The sequence below is a fragment of the Nerophis lumbriciformis genome, linkage group LG02, assembly GCF_033978685.3.
Source record: "Nerophis lumbriciformis linkage group LG02, RoL_Nlum_v2.1, whole genome shotgun sequence".
NCBI lineage: Eukaryota > Metazoa > Chordata > Actinopteri > Syngnathiformes > Syngnathidae > Nerophis > Nerophis lumbriciformis.
Window position 1 is genome coordinate 18692501 of NC_084549.2, and position 23352 is coordinate 18715852.

Genomic DNA, 23352 nt, shown 5'->3' on the forward strand with positions numbered 1-23352 from the left:
ATAAACCCGCTATTATGACCTGCATGGCGAGGTGAGTGCAGAAAATTGAAATCAAATAACGGCCTTGATAACTTTATCCTAATATTTGCTGCGGACGACCGCTGGAGGAGGCCTCAAGGAGGCGTCTTAAGGAGCCGTTCTAGTGCGCACTACAACGGCCCCAAAAACCTTTAAAAACACTCAATAAAAGCCTGATTGTGTGAATGCTCCAAAACATCAAATTCATCTATCATCTTCTTCTTCTTCTCCACCAGCTTCAAAACGTTCCAACTTCAAACTGTTCAGTGACAAATTCCAAAAATTCCCAGATTTCCCAGAATTCCTGGTTTCCCGCGACATTTTTCCCATTCAAAATTGAATTGTCTATTCTTTAAACTTCCACCATCCCCACATTCACAATTGTGTGAATGCTCCAAAGCATTCACATATGGTTTTCCACACCAAATTCCAAAAATTCCCAGATTTTCCAGAATTCCAGCTTTTCCGGGACATGAGATAGGCAACCAGCAACCCCAAAAGGGACAAACGGTAGAAAATGGATGGATTTTTCCCATTCAAAATCAATTGGCCATTTTTTCAAACTTCCACCATTTCCACATTTTTCAACCTGTTCGAACTATTCCACCTTCAACACATTACAGCATCCTGGAAATTTAAACTATCATTTTTCCAAGTTCCGAAAAATTCCAGGATTTTCCAGAATTCCTGCTTTTCCAAAGCCCTATTTCCACTATTTTATTTTTGGCAACTACTCCTTCCAAATTTTTTAACACATTTCAACCGTTCCACCGCCAAAACATTCCTCTTAATCAGGACAAAAAACAAAGTTGTTTTTTGAACTGGAAAAATTCCCGGTTTTCCCGAAATTTCGTAATACCATTTCTCAATCCAACATGTTACTACTTCAGCATTTCTCCACCGATTTGAAACACCAACCATTTCAACTCATTCAGACCATTCAAGTTTACCATTTTCAAAAAAAAAATCCCGCTTTTCCCGAAATTCCCAATGTTTGGGAAATTCCCACTGAAATCAATGGGACATTCTTCAAAGTTCCACAACTCCCACATTTTTCATCTGATTCAAACTGTTCCAACTTCAAAAAATGTAGCCTGTTTGGGAATTGTTTGCTCTACTTCAACTATTCTAAAATAATTTCCCGGATTTCCCATAATTCTTTTTTTTTTTTTTTTTTTGCATTTTGCCACTTCAAAATTAATTGTCCATTTTTCAAACTTCCACCATCCCCACATTCACAATAGTGTGAATGCTCCAAAGCATTCACACATGGTTTTCCACACCAAATTCCAAAAATTCCCAGATTTCCCAGAATTCCTGGTTTTCCGGGACATTTTTCCCATTCAAAATGAATTGGCCATTTTTTCAAACTTCCACCATTTCCCCATTTTTCAACCTGTTCGAACTATTCAACCTTCAACACATTACAGCATCCTGGAAATTCAAACTACCGTTTTTCCAAGTTCAAAAAAATTCCAGGATTTTCCAGAATTCCTGGTTTTCCAAAGTTCTATTTCCACTCTTTTTTTTTTGGCTACTACTCCTTCCAAATTTGTCAACACATTTCAACCGTTCCACCATTAAAACATTCTTTTTAATCAGGACAAAAAACGAAGTTGTTTTTTGAACTGGAAAAATTCCCGGTTTTCCCGAAGTTTCGTAATACCATTTCTCAATTCGACATGTTACTACTTCAGCATTTCTTGACCGATTTGAAAAATTTCAACACCAACCATTTCAACTCATTCAAGTTTATCATTTTCAAAAAAAAAATTCCCGCTTTTCCCGAAATTCCCAATGTTTGGGAAATTCCCACTGAAATCAATGGGACATTCTTCAAAGTTCCACAACTCCCACATTTTTCATCTGAGTCAAACTGTTCCAACTTCAAAAAATGTAGCCTGTTTAGGAATTGTTTGCTCTACTTCAACTATTCTAAAATAATTTCCCGGATTTCCCATAATTCTTTTTTTTTTTGCATTTTGCCACTTCAAAATTAATTGTCCATTTTTCAAACTTCCACCATCCCCATATTCACAATAGTGTGAATGCTCCAAAGCATTCACACATATGGTTTTCCACACCAAATTCCAAAAATTCCCAGATATTCCAGAATTCCAGCTTTTCCGGGACATTTTTCCCATTCAAAATGAATTGGCCATTTTTTCAAGCTTCCACCATTTCCACATTTTTCAACCTGTTCGAACTATTCCACCTTCAACACATTACAGCATCCTGGACATTTAAACTATCATTTTTCCAAGTTCCAAAAAATTCCAGGATTTTCCAGAATTCCTGCTTTTCCAAAGCCCTATTTCCACTCTTTTTTTTTGGCTACTACTCCTTCCAAATTTTTCAACACATTTCAACCGTTCCACCATTAATACATTCCTCTTAATCAGGACAAAAAATGAAGTTGTTTTTTGAACTGGAAAAATTCCCGGTTTTCCCGAAATTCCATAATACCATTTCTCAATTGAACACTACTTCAGCATTTCTCCACCGATTTGAAACATTTCAACACCAACCATTCATGTTAACCATTTTCCCAAAAAAATTCCCGCTTTTTCCGAAATTCCCAATTTTTGGGAAATTCCCACTGAAATCAATGGGACATTCTTCAAAGTTCCACAATTCCCACACTTTTCATCTGATTCAAACTGTTCCAACTTCAAAATATTCAGCCTGTTCAGGAATTGTGTTCTCTAATTCAACAATTCTAAAAAAAATTCCAGGATTTCAGTTCAATTTCAGCATTGGAGCATTCACACGCAACTCCTTCAGGAATTGCCTCATCTACTTAAACTTCTTCTTCTCCACATTTTGGCGCGCACTACCTTCCACATTTTTCCACCCGATTCTAACCGTTCCAACTTCAAACTGTTCAGCCTATTTGGGAATCGCGGTTTTTCCCTTGACAAATTCCAAAAATTCCCAGATTTCCCAGAATTCCTGGTTTTCCCGGGACATTTTTCCCATTCAAAATGAATTGGCCATTTTTTCAAACTTCCACCATTTCCACATTTTTCAACCTGTTCGAACTATTCAACCTTCAACACATTACAGCATCCTGGAAATTTAAACTATAATTTTTCCAAGTTCCAAACAATTCCAGGATTTTCCAGAATTCCTGCTTATCCAAAGCCCTATTTCCACCTCATTTTTTTGGCAACTACTCCTTCCAAATTTTTCAACACATTTCAACCGTTCCACCGTAAAAACATTCCTCTTAATCAGGACAAAAAAAAACGAAGTTGTTTTTTGGACTGGAAAAATTCCCGGTTTTCCCGAAATTCCGTAATACCATTTCTCAATTCAACATGTTACTACTTCAGCATTTCTCCAACAATTTGAAAAATATCAACACCAACCATTTCAACTCATTCAGACCATTCAAGTTTACCATTTTCAAAAAAAAATTCCCGCTTTTCCCGAAATTCCCAATGTTTGGGAAATTTCCACTGAAATCAATGAGACATTCTTCAAAGTTCCACAACTCCCACATTTTTCATCTGAGTCAAACTGTTCCAACTTCAAAAAATGTAGCCTGTTTGGGAATTGTTTGCTCTACTTCAACTATTCTAAAATAATTTCCCGGATTTCCCATAATTCTTTTTTTTTTTTTTTTTTTTTTGCATTTTGCCACTTCAAAATTAATTGTCCATTTTTCAAACTTCCACCGTCCCCACATTCACAATTGTGTGAATGCTCCAAAGCATTCACACATATGGTTTTCCACACCAAATTCCAAAAATTCCCAGATTTTCCAGAATTCCAGCTTTTCCGGGACATTTTTCCCATTCAAAATGAATTGGCCATTTTTTCAAGCTTCCACCATTTCCACATTTTTCAACCTGTTCGAACTATTCAACCTTCAACACATTACAGCATCCTGGAAATTTAAACTATAATTTTTCCAAGTTCCAAAAAATTCCAGGATTTTCCAGAATTCCTGGTTTTCCAAAGCCCTATTTCCACCTCTTTTTTTGGCAACTACTCCTTCCAAATTTTTTAACACATTTCAACTGTTCCATCGTTAAAACATTCCTTTTAATAGGGACAAAAACCGAAGTTGTTTGTTGAACTGGAAAAATTCCCGGTTTTCCCGAAATTCCGTAATACCATTTTTCAATTCAACATGTTACTACTTCAGCATTTCTCCACCGATTTCAAAAATTTCAACACCAACCATTCATGTTTACCATTTTCAAAAAAAATTCCCGCTTTTCCCAAAATTCCTAAATTTTTGGAAATTCCCACTGAAATCAATGGGACATTCTTCAAAGTTCCACAACACCCACATTTTTCATCTGATCCTAACTGTTCCAACTTCAAAATATTCAGCCTGTTCGGGAATTGTGTGCTCTACTTCAACAATTCTAAAAGAATTCCAGGATTTCAGTTGAACTTCAGCATTGGAGCATTCACACGCAACTCCTTCAGGAATTGCCTCATCTACTTATATAAAAAGGTGCTCACAAATAGGGTTTTATGGCATTCAAGACACAGTAAAGACAGCTTGTTCGTTTTTAATGTATTTCACTGTTGTGACACCTGACGAAAATGTTATAAAAATGAGGTAATGACTGGAATCAAAGACATGAGGACACAAACATGGGGAAATCTTGTGAAAATGAAGGTCAAAAGTGCTTTTTCTTTCATTTTTGAGGTTATTTTAAGTACTTTTAGGTAAGTATTTTAAGGGACGGCGTGGCGAAGTTGGTAGAGTGGCCGTGCCAGGAATCGGAGGGTTGCTGGTTACTGGGGTTCAATCCCCACCTTCTACCATCCTCGACACGTCCGTTGTGTCCTTGGGCAAGACACTTCACCCTTGCTCCTGATGGCTGCTGGTTAGCGCCTTGCATGGCAGCTCCCGCCATCAGTGTGTGAATGTGTGTGTGAATGGGTGAATGTGGAAATAGTGTCAAAGCTTTAAGTACCTTGAAGGTAGAAAAGCGCTATACAAGTATAACCCATTTACCATTTACATAAGCAAATTGAATAGAAAGTGCCTGCAAAAAAAGGTTTTTTAGTGAAAAAAAAAATCAATATTGACCTTCATTTAAAAATATTAATCCTGCATAGATTTCCATTTTGTGTAGTGTAAATAAAAGAGGAAATTCAAGTACAAGCAGATATGAATAACGGACAATACATGACATTGCACCGGAGTGTATAAGACATATTTGAGGTACCGCAGTACTGTAAATGTAAGTTTTAGAGGTGTGTCGATATTTTCATCACAGTTGGCAGAAACATTTAAATCGTCAACAAAACAGGTGAGAACATGCCTTTAAATGGCATAAAAACTTCAAGTTTAAAGTCATTGTGTGGAAAAGTCTGAGATGTTCTGCTTGTTCTTTGGCTTTTATGCCAGGCCACCACAGGAGGGCACCAGAATGGTGGTTTAGTATGGCTCGGAGTTGCACACTTATTTTTCCACTTGTATGTTAAAATGCGGGTTTTAGGATGTGTGCTGATTTGATTTCAAGTATTCCTCCACTGGAGTTGTCAAGTTAGCGGAAGTTCTCCTTAAGCCTCCAGAGACCTTCTTGCCCAGACGTCCTGTGAAAGTCACAAATGCTCCTGAGCAGTTCTCTGAAGACGGGCGCCTGCTTCTCGCTCAGTCTGGGTTTGAAGTACTGCAGCACTTCCTGCGTGCTGGCCTCCCCGTCCACCTGCGCCTGGAAGGCCACAAAGTTGCGGAGGTCCGCCAGCAGCTCGTCGTGCTCGGTGTTTGGAGGCGGAGGGGAGCGAGAACCCTCCGCAACGTCCTCCTCTTCTTCCTCATCTCCTCCTCCTCCTCGGCTGATGTGGTTGCGGCTTTTCATTTTGGCCAGCAGGGTGGAAGAGGACAGGGGGGCGGGGCTACAGTCGGTCTCGGCCGCCTCCCCGCTGAAGTGAGCTCCCGATGCAGACTTCTTTGACTTCATGTTTCTTATGACGGCAGCATCCTGAAGAAACAAAAACATTACAGTAGATATTTAATTTCTGTCCTTTAAAAGGATAATTATTCAATCATTTACCTTGCATTTGTTGGAGGCGGGGACATCGTGGACTGAAGGTCCAACCAGGAGAGAATTCTTCTTCTGACCAAAGCGTTTCCTGTAGAGAGCAAAGAGGTCCAGAGTGAGTGAGCGTGTTCTAAAGGAGAAGCTCTTGGTAGCGTGGATGTCGTCGGTACCGTGCGGGGGGCGGAGGATGTCGACTGACGGCCAGCCTGCACTGCTGCCGAGACACTCTGAGGGCCTTCAGGGCGTCTTTGGCCACCCGGCTGGCTTCCGCCTCCACCAGGACGTAGTCGGGATTGGACGACTCGATGATGGAGTCGTGTTGCATGACGCTGTGGATTCCTGGGGAAGACGGGAACATAATAAATAGGGGTGTCAATTTTTTTTCCCGTTTTTCGAATGAATCGCATAACTTATTTGTGACGATTCCTAATCGGATAAAAAAAATCTAAAATATATCTTTTTTTCCAACATGTCCTGTCCAGTCTCTCAATAAAATATTGTTGATGTAGATCTGCTGTACTGATTTACTTTACAAAAAAGAAAAGTTGTCTTGTTGCCTTACTTGTATTTGACTTTAATAAATGTTAGGATATAATTTCATTGAACACAAGTACCCTATTTTCCGGACTATAAGGTGCATTTACAATCCCTTTTCCCCCTCAAAACTCGACAGTGCGCCTTAAAAACCGGTGCGCCTAATGTACGGAATAATTCAGGTTTTGCTTACCGACCTCGAAGCAATTTTATTTGGTACATGGTGTAATGTTAAGTGTAGGAGCCTAAATGTTTTTTAATTTAATTTACATTTTATGGAATGTGCTTTATGTTTATTCAGCCAAAATGGGACTATTTACTTTATTTGCATGCTTAGAATAATCATAAGGTACACTTTATATGTAATTATTACATTTGTCTAAATAATTTGATGACGTAACTGTTTGATTGCATATATGGCGGAAGGATCTGTGTGGTAGGTTGGTTTTTGGACACAAGGTATTATGGGTAATGGCAGTCAGGTGCGGGGGAACAGTTTTTTTGACCTCACTCTTACTGTAACAAACTCTTTATTTTGCCATTCATTTGTTCCCCCATCATTATTGTTTTACGTTTTTGAATGATTAAGTTCACAAGTAAACTATACAAAACAAAGAGGAGCGTCTGGAGTTTTGTTTGTTGTCGCCGCAGCAAGCGGGAGCAGGCAAAAGTAGAGGAGCGTCAAGCTAAGGCTTCATTAGGAATCTGAAATATTGTTGATGTAGATCTGCTGTACTGATTTACTTTACAAAAAAGAAAAGTTGTCTTGTTGCCTTACTTTGTATTTGACTTTATTAATTGTTAGGATATAATTTTATTGAACACAACCTGTTTCCTTTTAAGTACCGTATTTTCCGAACTATAAGGCACATTTAAAATCCCCCCCCCCCCCCCCTCAAAACTCAACAGTGCGCCTTAAAAACCGGTGCGCCTAATGTACGGAATAATTCAGGTTTTGCTTACCGACCTCGAAGCAATTTTATTTGGTACATGGTGTAATGATAAGTGCGACCAATAGATGGCAGTCAAACATAAGAGATACGTGTAGACTCCACAATGATGGCAATATGACTCAAGTAAACACCAACATTTTATATGTTCCATTGAAAATATTGAACATCAGCGCTCAAAAATCTATCAAAATGTTTTAGTACGACTTTGGTAAGCTATGAAGCCGCACCGCTTGATAGATTGTACTGTGCTTCAACATACAAGTATTATTATGGTGTGTGTTTAAGGTAAGACATATTATCTGGCGTTTTATTTCGCAATATTATGCAAAAGCAACTTTTCTTACCTTCTGGTACCTGCTGATCTGTATTTGGGATCTGTATAAATCCTGAAAATTCGCTCGCGTCCGCCTTTGTAGTCCGTGCCGACACCGTAGTCGATAAGCTTTTTCTTTTTCTCTATCTTCTTGTTATGGGAAATTCATCCTCCGCTGTTGCCATTTCTAATATAAAGTAGTGTAAAGTTCTTACTTATATCTGTCAGTAAACTTGCCATAAAAGCGCTAAAACATACCGGTGTAGTGAGTTTACATTATTCACCCAAGGAACTTTAGTTATTAGAAAGTTCCGGTCGGACGATTTTTCACCGGATACATTTCCGGTGTTGTTGTTTCCAGACGAGGAGATGCTGCTCCGTTATTGATTGAAGTAAAGTCTGAATGTCATTAAAACAGTTAGCTCCATCTTTTGACACTTCTTCCACTCCCGTCCTTGCACGCTACACCGCTACAACAAAGATGATGAGGAGAAGACGCTGCCAAAGGTGAGCCACGTAAATAAGACCGCCCACAAAATGGTGCATCCTGAAGAGACTGTCAGAAAGCGTCTTAAAGACGATCTGTAAAACATAATCTATGCAACATTTTGACCAAAGAACCACCATTACATGTTATGTAGACCACAAGGAAGTGTTTTACATTTAGAAAAAAACCCAAATATGACTCCTTTAATGCGCCCTATAATCTGGTGCACTTTAACCTACTCAGTGGCCTAGTGGTTAGAGTGTCCGCCCTGAGATCGGTAGGTTGTGAGTTCAAACCCCGGCCGAGTCATACCAAAGACTATAAAAAAAATGGGACCCATTACCTCCCTGCTTGGCACTCGGCATCAAGGGTTGGATTTGGGGGTTAAATCACCAAAAATGATTCCCGGGCGCGGCCACCGCAGCTGCCCACTGCTCCCCTCACCTCCCAGGGGGTGAACAAGGGGATGGGTCAAATGCAGAGGGCAAATTTCACCACACCTAGTGAGTGTTGTGACAATCATTGGTACTTTAACTTTAACTTAATATATGAACAAAGAGCAACATTCCATTCATCGGCGGTGCGCCCTATGGTCCGGAAAATACGGTAATATAGAAATGTATTCGACCTGTTTATCTATTTTATAGAGGAATGTACTTAATCATAGACCTGGCAGCCAATGTTGTTAAAAAGTATTGGTTTTGAATCAAATTGTTACCCACAAGAATCGAATCGAATCGTGTGGTGCCCAAAGATTCACAGCCCTAACAAGAAGCATGCTAACGGAACGCTTGTCAAAATAAAAGCACGGTACCAGATTTCTTGAAGAGCTTCGCCAAAACATAATCGTCGGATTTCTTCTGGTCGCCAGGCTGCTCGTCAGTGTCCTCCGCCTTCAACGCTCGCTTCTTCACCAAGTGAGAAATACGCTTGCCTTCAAATCGAGCGTCTTTGTCGCGTTTATGCTTCTTATTGTGATGTCTTTTCACGTTGTTGGAGTCACAGTGCTTCCTCTTCTCCCTGCGCTTCAGGCCGCCATCTGTGTCCTTATAAGTCTCGTGGATGAACTTGTTTTCTATACTGGCTGATACTTTTGCATCATCATGCTGGTCTATTAGAGCGTTGAATTGACCCTCAGGTAATTTTCTACTTGGAGATGCAGGAATGATCCTTGAGTCATTCTGGTCCACTTTCGGGTGTTTGCTGCGCTGCATCCTGTCAGGTTTCTGAGGTGCCTTCACGTCTGATCCGGTACCTGCAGTGACAACATAAAGGTGAATACTCCCTTCTTGTCAAAGATGGAGGACTTGAAGTGTGTACCTGCAAATATGGCACTGGTCTCTGTGCCCTGTGTGCCATCAGGGTCAGCGAGAGTGAATAGTTCATAAATGTCATTGGACTTAAAGAACCGCCGTTGTTTGGGGTCCTTCAGCACACGATTAGTAAGAAACTGCTTAAAAATTTGCCTGAATGAAAAAGACAAAAAACAGAGTTAGATCCGGAGCAGACCAAACTTGACAAAAACCAAGTTGCTTTCTCACCTGTGGTAGATTTTCTCCTCTATGGTGCCTGCAGTGAGGAGCCTGTAGATTGTTACTTGTTGTTTCTGACCAATCCTCCACGCCCGCTCCCTGGCCTGGCGGCAACACAAGCAAAGATTTTGCATGATTAATGTATGGAATGTAGGTAAGGAACATGACGTTAATCCTAGACCAGGGCTATTCAACTGGAGAAACACAAATTGTTGCAGCAAATTCCTAAAAACACAAGTACTCCAGTTGTATAGAGGAACGTGGACCAGTGTAAACACATTGGAAGATCCTTGCATTGACATTTAACCCTGCTAGCAACCATAGAACACAGTGTTCCTGGTTCGATCCCCAGCTTCTACCAACCAAGTCCCGTTTGTTGTGTCCTTGAGCAAGACACTTCACCCTTGCTCCTGATGGGTGGTGGTTAGGGCCTTGCATGGCAGCTCCCGCCATCAGTGTGTGAATGGGTGAATGTGGAAATAGTGTCAAAGCGCTTTGAGTACCCTGAAGGTAGAAAAGCGCTATACAAGTATAACCCATTTAGTTACATAACTGAGGTGATGGCCCCTTTAAGTCGTCTCCTTTCTGGCAGTTCATTTTCGTAATGTGATTTATGAAACTGGTGTTGCTTGTTTACTTCAGATGCAGTCAGTAGCCATTTGTTCAACTTCTTTACTTATACTAGTGGTGTTCCTCAAGGTTCCATTTTAAGTCCTCTCCTTTTCATCAATTGGGCTATTCAACTGGTGGTCAGCGAGTTCAGTTCGAAAAACTTGCGAGAGACTCACATTTGTGCAGCAGATTCATAAAAACACTAGAGTGCTGTCATAGAGACCATCTTTAAGCAGCTTTTATGCAGAAGGTCCTTAAAAACAGCACAATGCTCCTGTGACTCTGACTAAATAAATAGACCAAAATTAAATGTCTACTGTTGGTGCTCCAAACACTAACCTAAAGGAGAACTGCACTTTTTTTTTGTAATTTTGCCTTTCGTTCACAATCATCATGAGAGACAAGAACACATACCGTAAGTCTTTTTTAAATAATATTTTAAAGATGATAAAAAACAAAGATGCGGCTAATGGGTGTCACCATTGTCGCCTTCAAAGTCTTCTAAAACAACTTCAAAACCCTCCATCAATGTTTTATATACACACTGCAAGTATATATATATGATGTAGTAACAGACACGGTCATAACAATTCATGGTAGGAATCTGATGCAAAAATGTGAGTCTCTCGCAAGTTTTTGAAATTAACTGGATTTGGATTTGGCCTCACCTTTCAGTCCATAACCCAAACCCCAAAGTGAAACCTCGACATGCAAACAAATCTTTATTTTCTTGCTGAACCAAGCTTGTGTGTAATATAATGAGGTCCTGTGTGACATCGTACACAACGCTTTGACCTGCAGGGTTTTGTTTGACTTTAGAGGCATGTTTCTCACAGAACTGATGGTCAAACTCGACATTATATGTTAATATTATATTTTAGGGTATTAATTGTACAATGTATTAAGACTGGTATTTTTTAAAAGTCCATCTGTAGACAATAGTTGGAAATTAGCATTAGCTATAACTCTCTGTACAGCACATCAGTTGCATTCATTGTTTAGGAACTATGTTGAACTGTATCGTCCCTATCCAGATACCAGTGACGTGCGGTCACTAGAGGCGGGGCCTCACCTGCCATCATGGAAAGAAAAAAAATGTAAAAAGAAAAAAAATCTATTAAATTGTTATATGTATTCAGTGATTATACTATAAAGTCATTTTCCATTTAACTTCACCAGTTTTAGTTTATTTTTATTCAAAATCGCTGAATTTTCACATTTGCCGTTCAAATACTGAGAAGAGACGGTGCGGTGATCAGCAGCCAGTTGAGGCACGTCACTCAGTTGTGCCTCAACGTGGATTGCGCAATGACTCGGCTAACTGCTGGCCTGCTGTGCAGTGAGACCGTATTGCTATATGAATTATATTATACATTTCCATAGTTTAGTTAGCTGAGGTATATAATGTACAGTGTATTTTGTCAACAACTGTATGTGTGTAACGTATTTCTTGTGCTGAGCAATCATAAAACTGCTGCGAAGACATACTGTGTGAGGCTCGCGTAATCCCGCCTCCTGGTGCCGGTTAATGCACCTCCGCTGCAGAACGCACCCCCCGACGGGAGCGCCACACCAACCAAAGCCCACACCCAAACCCTCCACGTGCAAGACCGAATCCACCCAAAAAAAGTCACTTAACAAGAAGCCAAAAAGTGCAACAAAAACAATGCTCGCACCGGAGGAGCCGTGAACGACTGCAGGGACACAACATTAGGTACACCTGCAGACTGCAGCACGGATTTCATATTTCATTCATTCACAACTCCTCCAACACGAACACCACTGTTCCCGCACTTATAAGTAAAGCTAAGACCATAATAACGTTTTTTTAATTAAATGTGCTTTTTTGTGTGCTACAGTTTGTATGTGTAAAGTTAAAGATAAGTTAAAGTACCAATGATTGTCACACACACACACTAGGTGTGGTGAAATTTGTCCTCTGCATTTGACCCATCCCTTGATCACTCCCTGGGAGGTGAGGGGAGCAGTGGGCAGCAGCGGCGCCGCGCCCGGGAATAATTTTTGGTGATTTAACCCCCAATTCCAACCCTTGATGCTGAGTGCCAAGCAGGGAAGAATGCTGGTATGAGCTTTTAAACATAACCCGTTAACTGCTGCCAATCAAATAGTGAATAAGATACTCTTTAGGGTTCATATGTTTGTAAATCTGACTGTGATGAAGTTAGTGCCTCACCAGCCATCAACCTCGCCGCACGTCACTGCCAGATACTATTCTATTATATTCTATACCTGTGTGTCAGTGCTGGGGTTCCAGTCTGGGTCATAGATGATGACCCTGTTGGCTCCTGTCAGGTTGACTCCCAGGCCTCCCACTTTAGTGGTCAATAAGAAGATAAAAATAGATTGGTCCTGGGAAGAAAAAATAAAATTACATTAAAAAAATTGGATGAGCAACTGTGGCTTTATAGACTCAATAGTATTATGGATCAAATAGACAGCTGTTTCTAACGTTACAGTCATCCCCTGCCTCATTGCAGTTCACCATAGAGCTGGATGATAATGGCAAAAATTATAATCACGATTAATGAAACAAGAATAAATTAATTTGAAAACATGAGTATTTATTGTTGCACCAAGACTCAACTTAAATACAATCAAAAAAACAACCGGCTATAAACTATTAACAAACAATAAGTAAAATAACAGTAACAACAATACGTTTAAATAATAGCAATATGAATAAACAATTTAGTTTTTCTGTTATAGTTTTTTTGAATTCTGTTTTTTTACCTTTTACACTTATTTTACCACCAAAGAGTATGTGCTTTATGTGTCATAAATAACATTTTATAATATCAATCAATCAAAATGTATTTATATAGCTCCTAATTAGTGTCTCAAAGGGATTTACAAACTCACAACATCTCCTGATCTAAATGTGTGTTAATTAAATGCAGAAAATCATCAATTATTGGTGCGATACATCTTTGGACAATTTTGACCTACCGGTAGTTTAAGTCAAAGCATAATAATTTTGTAAATGTGTCAATAAGTGCTTTAAGTACATTATGCTTGTGTATGGTACTTTTTTTAAACCTTTATTTTGTTAGCGCAGTCAGACCAGATGTTATTGTGAAGGGGGGAAGTGTGCTGTCGTTCTGAGCTTGACAAGTTACGAGACAATTTGAGGCAGTTTAAAAAATAAAAAATAAAAACAGAGCGAGAGAGACACTGAAGTTGTGACCGTTATCCTGTTTGTACATTGATCTTACATCGATGATGTCATTCACAACAACACAAGCAGATGATATGTGTTGTGGTTGTATAGATTGTTTTTTCTAGCTTTAGCATCGTAGTTTTCAAGGGGCCGTCTCGACATTGTTGAGTTCAGGACAAAGCGGTTGAGTGTTTCGGAGATGATTAAGCGTCTCAGACACATTATTTTCCCAAACAAATGTTTCTTCTCCTCACAATGACAGCATTTCACTCACATTTATGGCAATTTCCATCATATTCTGCGTTTAACAGTGGATTCTATTTATTTTGCTCAATTCTGCGATTCCGTCCGCAGTTACGTTAAGGCGGAAATTATATTGCTTTCCTTTTTTGTTAAATTTAGTGATTATTGATTACCGGTAGGCATACTAGCGTTGTGTCGAAAAGTAGCAATCATAGTGAGATTCCTTACTTCTAGTAGACGTTGTCTTTTTTTCCACTCATACGCTCACTCATCAGTTTCACCGTTACAAACTCAGGAATTTGCGTGCGGCCCATTAATAATTTTTATCAATTATAATATTTTAATGATCGCAAAAAGCAAAAATCAAGATTAAAATTCAATTAATTGTCAAGCCCTGCTTCACCTCATGGCAGATTTTCCAGGGGTGTTTTAAATCCTATTCTAAATTTTTAGGTCCTAAATGAAGACATTTACAAGTTATAAAATGACTAAATAAACAAAAAATATCAATACTATTGTAGTATTGGCCACTCGAGGAGACTAAACCAATCAGAGCACGCTGTTCAGTATCGTGGCCACTGATAGGCTCAGCCTTATGATATTGGATTAAAAGAGTGCAAAGCTAAATAAAAGGTGTTATTTCATGTCTAGAGGGCTCTTATAATGTAAAAAAATATTTAGAAAGTCATAAACAGTTTTTAATGCTCTAGCTTTGAAAATAATTGATTTAAAATATGAATTCAAACTTCGCAAAAATTCATTTATCGCAGTCATGTCCGGAACCAGTTAACGGTGATAAACGAGGGACGACTGTAATATTGTATTTTGTCAATCATATTCAGCTATAGCAGAAGGGAATTAGTAACACTGTAAACTTCAATAATAAACATTGTTCAATCCATCAATCAAAATGGAGTATTATTGCATAACGATATACAATGATTACAGCTCTGAATGCCATTAGATTGTAAAGGTGTGCCTAATGTTGTGACCAGTATCTTACTCGTCCCCATAAATAGCATTAAAAAAACATGTTCTAACTATTTGTTAAGCCTAACATGATACATTTGACTATTTACAGTGACTGTCATATTGAATAATTTATCAATTTGATGTTGGAGGTAGGTTATGATGAATATTAATAAAACATGGTTCTGCTTAGCCATGTATCTGGAGTTGTACAGCAAGGAGCTAATAAGGAGGATCCAGAAGAAGAACAGCTTGCCATCAATTAGTGTCTTCACCTCGAGGTGAGCAGGGATCCTCGCAAGCCGTTTTGTCCCTGAGGAGGGGATTTTCATGGGAAACACTCAGAGCCATTAGGGATGACTAATCCGTACCTCGTTGTAGCGCGCAATGAGGGGCTGTCGGGAAGCTATGGCGGTAGTGCCGTCCATTTTCACATAAGTGTAGTTGTTCTGCCTCACAAACGCCTCAAAGATGTGCAACATCTGCAAAGGGAAAACAAAAGTCAGTGCGAGGGGCAGGAGGAACAGAAAAGAAGGTTTTGAATGATCCTTAACAGGATTAAAGCAGATTAATACTATCTGGACAAGGATGCCGACAGGGAGGGTGTCAGGTTCCCTCTGAGGTCTAATCTCATTGCTATCGACGATGTCGCCTCACATTCTCCTCCTCCTTCTACGCTCTCAGGTTCATTCACAAAGCACACCCTGCTCTGTAGAAATACCTGTCTGGACTGCGTGAAGAGCAGCACTCGCTGACCCTGCTTGAACCAAAGGCGCAGCAGTGACTCCACCACGATTAGCTTGCCCGAGCGTTTCCAGTAGCCAAAGTGCTCCTCTTCTGTCAGCGCCTCCTCTGGGATCCCCCTCAGCAGCCGGGGGCCGCCGGAGAAAAGATCTGGGTGGTTGCAAATCTTACGCAACGCTATCAAACCTGAGAAAACCTGAACAGGGCAAAGAACAAAACAAAGGGATTTGTTTTCATATGTGCACTACATTACATTTTATAAATGGGACCTATGATGCATTTTGTCTTTTCTGATTTATCAATGCTGTTACAATGTTGGATACTTGTGTTAAACAATGCCCAAACTTTAAATCATAAGGTTCATGCATGTTGGCGTGAGCATGCACACAGTTTTGGATGCCTCGGTTTGAGGGGTTTTGCAGTCTGGCTACGTTGTGATGTCACAGTGAGGTGGACACACTTATTTAGACAAGCTCTTAGCTAGACTGTGAGGAAACCTCCAAAATTAAGACAAAGTATTATTGTCATCTGTAACAGGTACGTTAGCTATTATAGTAGACGTTCTCAATACGTTACACATCTATTCTTGGCATGAAAATAATTACTCGGAGTGACATAAATGCTGCTAGAAGCAGCTTTTTTAAATTATATATATATATATATATATATATATATATATATATATATATATATATATATATACATACATACATACATACATACATACATACATACATACATACATACAGAGTCTGAATCGATTGACCAAAGTGCAGGTGTACCTAATGTTGTGACCGGGTGAATCTTTATATTCCTTATGAAGTTTATTTTTGACCGTGTCTGGAAATTTTTTTTAAAACATACAGTCGCGATCAAAAGTTTACATACACTTGTAAAGAACATAATGTCATGGCTGTCTTGAGTTTTCAATAATTTCTACAACTCTTATTTTTGTGTGACAGAGTGATTGGAGCACATACTTGTTGGTCACAAAAAAACATTCATGAAGTTTGGTTCTTTTATGAATTTATTATGGGTCTACTGAAAATGTGACCGAATCTCCTGGGTCAAAAGTATACATACAGCAATGTTAATATTTGGTTGCATGTCCCTTGGCAAGTTTCGCTGCAATAAGGCGCTTTTGGTAGCCATCCACAAGCTTCTGCTTGAGTTTTAGACCACTCCTCTTGACAAAATTGGCGCAGTTCAGCTAAAATGTGTTGGTTTTCTGACATGGACTTTTTTCTTCAGCATTGTCCACACGTTTAAGTCAGGACTTTGGGAAGGCCATTCTAAAACCTTAATTCTAGCCTGATTTAGCCATTCCTTTACCACTTTTGACATGTGTTTGGGGTCATTGTCCTGTTGGAACATCATACTGCGCCCAAGACCCAACCTCCGGGCTAATGATTTTAGGTTGTCCTGAATAATTTGGAGGTAATCCTCCTTTTTCATTGTCCCATTTACTCTCTGTAAAGCACCAGTTCCATTGGCAGAAAAACAGGCCCAGAGCGTAATACTACCACCACCATGCTTGACGGTAGGGTGGTGTTCCTGGGATTAAAGGCCTCACCTTTTCTCCTCCAAACATATTGCTGGGTATTGCGGCCAAACAGCTAAATTTTTGTTTCATCTGACATGACATGGACAAAGATAAGACCTTCTGGAGGAAAGTTCTGTGGTCAGATGAAACAAAAAATGCGCTGTTTGGCCACAATACCCAGCAATATGTTTGGAGGACAAAATAAATTCATAAAAGAATTTTTTGTGACAAACAAGTATGTGCTCCAATCACTCTCTCACAAAAAAATAAGCGTTGTAGAAATTATTGGACACTCAAGACAGCGATGACATTATGTTCTTACAAGTGTATGTAAACTTTTGATCGTGACTGTATATTTAAACAGTTTACATTTTCAAAAAATAAATTACCGTATTTTCCGCACTATAAGGCGCACCGGATTATTAGCCGCACCTTCTATGAATTACATATTTCATAATTTTGTCCACCAATAAGCCGCCCCGGACTATAAGCCGCGCCTACGCTGCGCTAAAGTGAATGTCAAAAAAAACGCTGCACTAAAGTGAATGTCAAAAAAACAGTCAGATAGTTCAGTCAAACTTTAATAATATATTGAAAACCAGCGTTCTAACAACTCTGTCCCAAAATGTACGCAAATGTGCAATCACAAACATAGTAAAATTCAAAATGGTGTAGAGCAATAAATAGCAACATAATGTTGCTCGAACGTTAATGTCACAACACACAAAATAAACATAGCGCTCACCTTCTGAAGTTATTCTTCATTCGTAAATCCTTCGAATTCTTCGTCTTCGGTGTCCGAATTGAAAAGTTGCGCAAGCGTGGGATCCAAAAATGGCCGGCTCCGCCTCGTCGAAGTCATCGGATTCAGTGTCGCTGTTGTTGTGCAGCAGTTCTGTGAATCCTGCCTTCCGGAAAGCTCGGACCACAGTTGTGACCGAAACTATCTGCCCAGGCATTTACGATCCACTGGCAGATGTTGGCGTATGTCGACCGGCGCTATCTGCCCGTCTTAGTGAAGGTGTGTTCGCCTTCGGAGCTGTGTGAAAAAAGCCACCCGGCCTCTTCGCGTAAACTTCCCTTAACCACTCGCTCATCTTTTCTTCATCCATCCATCCCTTCGAGTTAGCTTTTATGATGACGCCGGCTGGAAAGGTCTCTTTTGGATGGGTGGAAGTTAGCATGGCAAGCTAGAACCACAGTGAAGGATGACTCCTCATTCCCTGTGGTGCGAATATTCACCGTACGTGCTCCCGTTCCACAGTGCAGTTCACAGGAATATCAGTTGCTGTGAAATACGGTAGTAATCCGTGTGCGGATGGAGAGATTGCGTCTTTTTATGATCCGGATCCTTGTCGCGTAGTAGGAGCCATTTTGTGGTCTTTACAGATGTAAACAGGAAATGAAACGTACGGTGATATCCGCGCGTTTTTTCTTCTTCTTCCGGGGGCGGGTGAAGCGCTTCCTGTTCTATGGGGGCGGGTGCTTTCCTTGGCGGTTGCTTGCGTAGAAGAAGAAGCGCTTCCTGTTCTACCGGGAAAAAAGATGGCGGCTGTTTACCGAAGTTGCGAGATCGAAACTTTATGAAAATTAATCGTAATAAAGCGCACCGGGTTATAAGGCGCACTGTTAGCTTTTGAGAAAATTTGTGGTTTTTAGGTGCGCCTTATAGTGCGGAAAATACGGTATGATACTTTTGGCGAGGGTGAGACATGGTGTCATTTGCAATCTGGACAGACAAAAAACGGGTTATAAAAGTATAAAAGCAATATTTACACCAAAGCATAGCCAATACATATTATCTAGACCCCAAGACAGTATTTTAGATGTCGATTAAAATCATCATAGTGTATGTCTGCACTGTGGGTCATGTGATATAACGCTTTGCTATAGGATGAACAATAAAGCGTCTTGAATCTTGCGATGGAAGCCAACTAATTAAAAAAGCATCGCGTAAAGTAACTTCACAGCACTAACTTGTAACAGATAAAACACATCCAGGATTGAGTTGCATAACTTATTTACGCACAATTAGGGCCATGTTTTGTGATGAAGGCACAGTGGTCACTGCATTAGTAATGGTGGTTAATGGACTCAGAGTGACCACTGAAAATGTGTGTGTGTGTGTGTGTGTGTGTGTTCGCGCACAATCTGCTGTGGTCACCCTTGGCTCTACAACCACGTCCATTTGGTTAGTGGTGATAAATGGTGGAGATTCTCTCCAGGGTCTGGCTAATGTGAGAACAGCATCTGTACCTTTTCCACATCTTAAAGACTACTAAACTAAGTCTAACCAACATTTATGTTGCAGAACAAATAATGTGCATAAAATACACATGAAATTGTAATGTGTTTGTTAAGGGGGTTGAATAATGAATAAGGCTCGTCGTTTTCCTGGAAGTCTTCTGCTTGACCACAGGATATGCCCTCCTTGTCCTTTTAATGCATCGCACATGAAAACAGCAAGATGCATAAAAGACGCTGAGCCCTTCTGCTCACCTGCATGTCCCCATTGAGTATCTGGTAGACTTCTTTAGAGTCCAAGAAGCTTTGGTAAACTTCCCGCTGCTCTTGTGTTAACCTGCAAAAGAGAACCTGCACATATACACGGGACAGTGTGAGTGTAATGAGCACTGAACATCCTCTTCAAAGTCCCTTGATGAAGTGCGAGCAGAGAAATTACAGGGGCAAGAAGTGTGTTTTGGAGGCATCTGTGTCCCCTGGGGTTGGACTTAATGAGCTGAAGTGAACTGAGGAGTCAAGCAGCATCAGACTCAAGGACAGACCTGAGACTGGCCCACCTTCCTAATGAATACTTGCCGCTTTTACTTTGGTGGGATTTTATTAGCTGGCTTCACTTGGAAAGGCCATGCAAAGTCATGGAAGAATCCTTAAAAACCCAACATGGGAGAAAGAGACCATTGCATACTCAAGCACAGTTTCCAACAAGTGTGGTCGGGTACTTTTTTTTATTTTATATTTTTCAGTTCTATTGTCAAATGCTGAAAAGGGGGTTTAAAACAACTGTAGCAACGTTCTATTGGGGTACCAACTGTAGCGGTAGTGGACACTGTTGATAGGCCAACAAAGATTTCAGTGATTAAAATAGTAAGACGACACAACACACATAGAATGGAACCTTCTGTTACAGCCACTTTTGCCAAACTTTTTTTTTTTAATTCCCATATGAAGGAACAGAAATTCAGTAGTGCCTCTCGCTTCAAATATTGCAGCTTCATTACATTTCTTTTAAGGGGAACTGCACTTTTTGGGGGGAATTTTGCCTATCATTCACAATACTTATGTAAGACAAGAACACATATGTATTTATTTATTTTAAGCATTCTAACTGTAAATAAATGCCATCAAAAGTCTGCTTACAATGGAGCCTATGGGAGTCGCTCTATTCTGCTTGATATAGGCTTTAAAAACATCCAAACACCTCCATTAAGGTTTTATAATCATGATGTAAGTGCATATGCAATGTAGTAACAGGCACATTTATAATAACATTTAATATTTACGTACGTATTATCATTTTAAGCATACGCGGCACATTCATTTTAAAAACACATCACAATGTTCTATTTTTCTTCTTCTACTACATCACTGATTATTACTCACTGAAGACTTCATGAGAGCCAACAAACATATCAAAACATCACTTACTGCACAATGTCTGCTGTCATTAGGATGCCAGATACTAATAGACTCTTGATAATCCGTTTACATGAAGAATGACTCATAATCCTTGCAAGGAAAAGGGTGGTGGAACCAAGCGTCTTTTCTTGTCTTTCTTCAATCAATCAATCAATGTTTACTTATATAGCCCTAAATCACGAGTGTCTCAAAGGGCTGCACAAGCCACAACGACATCCTCGGCTCAGATCTCACATCAGGGCAAGGAAAAACTCAACCCAATGGGACAATGAGCATTTGACATTTACAGGTCTAAATTGGCTGTCAAAGTGTACCAACTTGTCGGAGTACCACTCATCCTTCTACGGTACTATCAAGGCGAGAGGCATAATTTCTGATCTAGAAATAATTTCCACTAGCCCCGAGGCGAGGATGCAGCTCACCAGTTTATGTCAATATAGCCACAGTAAGCTCGTGATCACAGCGCCGCCATAAATAGTCCGTCTGCGTTAGCGCCTATAATAACAATATCACTAATACTTGGTAAATGTTCAAGTCACAACATGTAAATGAAGTATTGTTGGTGGTTTTTGAATGGTCATTAATTAGGTTTTATGGGCGGAATAGAGGATTTGTAAGCGGATTTTTATTTACGAGTTAGAATGCATTAAAAAAATTACATCCGTCGTACTGTCTTTCATAATGATAATGGACAATAGGCAAAATTAATTATTTTAATTTTTTACCAAAGGAGCCTTGAATTGCTTACTACAAATTACAAGAAAGGGCTGGTTCAAACATTTTCCACTGAGGGCCGAATGTTGAAAATCAAAGGACGCCGGGGCCATTTTGATATTTGTTTGTTTTAGTCCACTTCTTATGTTTTTTCTCTCTCAGTAATAGTATTTTTAGAATGTTCAGTGGGCTGTTAAAAATTAGCTGCAGGCTGCACTTGGGACACCTCTGCTGTACCGTGCCAATAGTGATTATCTATAACTATATTATGTACATTCTATTCATTGGGCTAAATCTGGGACCTCTGGTACTATATTTCATGCCATCCCATGTGTCCTGGTGTGACAAAAAAGTTATTTGAATCTAGAATACCTGCTCATTCTTGTCAGGTAAGGCGAGATTGGCCTTGACGTCTGCCTTCATTCTACGAAGGAGGTAAGGATTGATGGTGTCTCTCAGCACGCACGCACACTTGAATGCTGTCTGGACCTGAAGGTGAGCAAGGGATCTGGTTACTTACATACTTTAGTATGAACAGACTGCAGCACAACAAGAGCAGACCATCCGGTCAGCTCCAACACCTGTCAGTGAGGATGTTTCCTGAGGCATGATTGCCATTTTTAGCCCCTCTTCCACTCCATCATCTCTCTGAGTGGTACGAGCCATTTACCACTGAGCAAAAGTGCTGTCCGCCACAGGGGACACAACTGGAGACCCTCCCCACTCCACTAAAATGGCCCTCCTTCACCTTATGTTTAAGGACAGTTAGTTTTTAAACATTAACTCACTGGGGTTCCACAGAGGGATCAAAGAGATCCCCGGCAGAGCTGGAGGGGACAATAATACGGTGAGGATTTAGGTCGAAGTGAGAGAGGGCAGCAGATGATGCAAAGTGAATTCACATGGGGGTGGAAATGTGTGCTCCAGTAATGGATCTCATATCCACACACGAGCCAAACTCTCCCGCATGTTGGGATGTACTTTTAGTTATATATACACACACAGAAGAGGATAAGGCAGCCGGGCGTAGCTTTCTCAGACCATTTAATAACATTAATAATTAGTAAAGGTTTTTATTATCGACAGCGGAAGAAGCATCGATAGCCATCTTAAATAATTAAATCCATTCAGTCAAAGGGTTATTAACGATTGTACACTAATGACGGGCTAGCTCTCCACTTTTGCATTTCTCCTTGCGCAAATGCACACGCACGCGTACACATACACGCACACACACTTTCTTACTTACACACATTCAAAACACACACAGGACAAACGTTACTTTGCATGGATCTACAGTATATTAGGCTCTTAATGGCACTTCTGCCCCCTCTTTGTTAAAGGGGTCATATTATTTTCTACATTGAGATACTTCCTTGTGGTCTACATAACATGTAATGGTTTATGGTTTTATGGTTTAAGTTTATTTTGAACATGCAACATTATACATCACAATTTCCAGTTTCTCTTTACAACATGACCGAAAAGGAGTCGGTAAAGTTGAGCTTATTTAATCCTTCCTCTTTTCCACTTCATACCAATTACTAAGAAATGTGTTCCCTTCCTGTTCTCAATTTGTGCACAATTTAAATGATGAAGTTCTCAAGAAAATAAATTGTTAAAAATGTTTTTAATTAACATAGTCAGATTAGTTTCCTGAGGGAACTCTCCTGAAGGAATCAATAAAGTACTATCTATCTATCTATCTATCTATCTATCTATCTATCTATCTATCTAGTAAGATTATTTCATTTTCAATAAGGTTCAACATGTTTATCAGAGTTGTTCTTCTTTGTACTATGTAAACACTTCGAGTTTGAACAGTTTCTTAAACTGGA

General features: G+C 39.8%; 1 protein-coding gene across 1 annotated transcript in view; it reads right to left on the minus strand.

Moving 5' to 3' along the window:
* Positions 1-4532: 4532 nt before the first annotated feature.
* Positions 4533-23352, minus strand: part of ercc6 (excision repair cross-complementation group 6) — a 38057-nt gene continuing 19237 nt past the window's right edge. The window contains exons 12-22 of the mRNA XM_061951672.1: positions 21887-22003; positions 19640-19735; positions 15575-15793; positions 15225-15335; positions 12714-12833; positions 9861-9955; positions 9640-9785; positions 9134-9574; positions 6203-6371; positions 6045-6123; positions 4533-5972 (exon numbers count right to left, since the gene is read on the minus strand). Of these exons, the coding sequence (XP_061807656.1) occupies positions 5535-5972; positions 6045-6123; positions 6203-6371; positions 9134-9574; positions 9640-9785; positions 9861-9955; positions 12714-12833; positions 15225-15335; positions 15575-15793; positions 19640-19735; positions 21887-22003 (2031 nt within the window). The 3' untranslated portion in view covers positions 4533-5534. The remainder of the gene's footprint in view (positions 5973-6044; positions 6124-6202; positions 6372-9133; positions 9575-9639; positions 9786-9860; positions 9956-12713; positions 12834-15224; positions 15336-15574; positions 15794-19639; positions 19736-21886; positions 22004-23352) is intronic.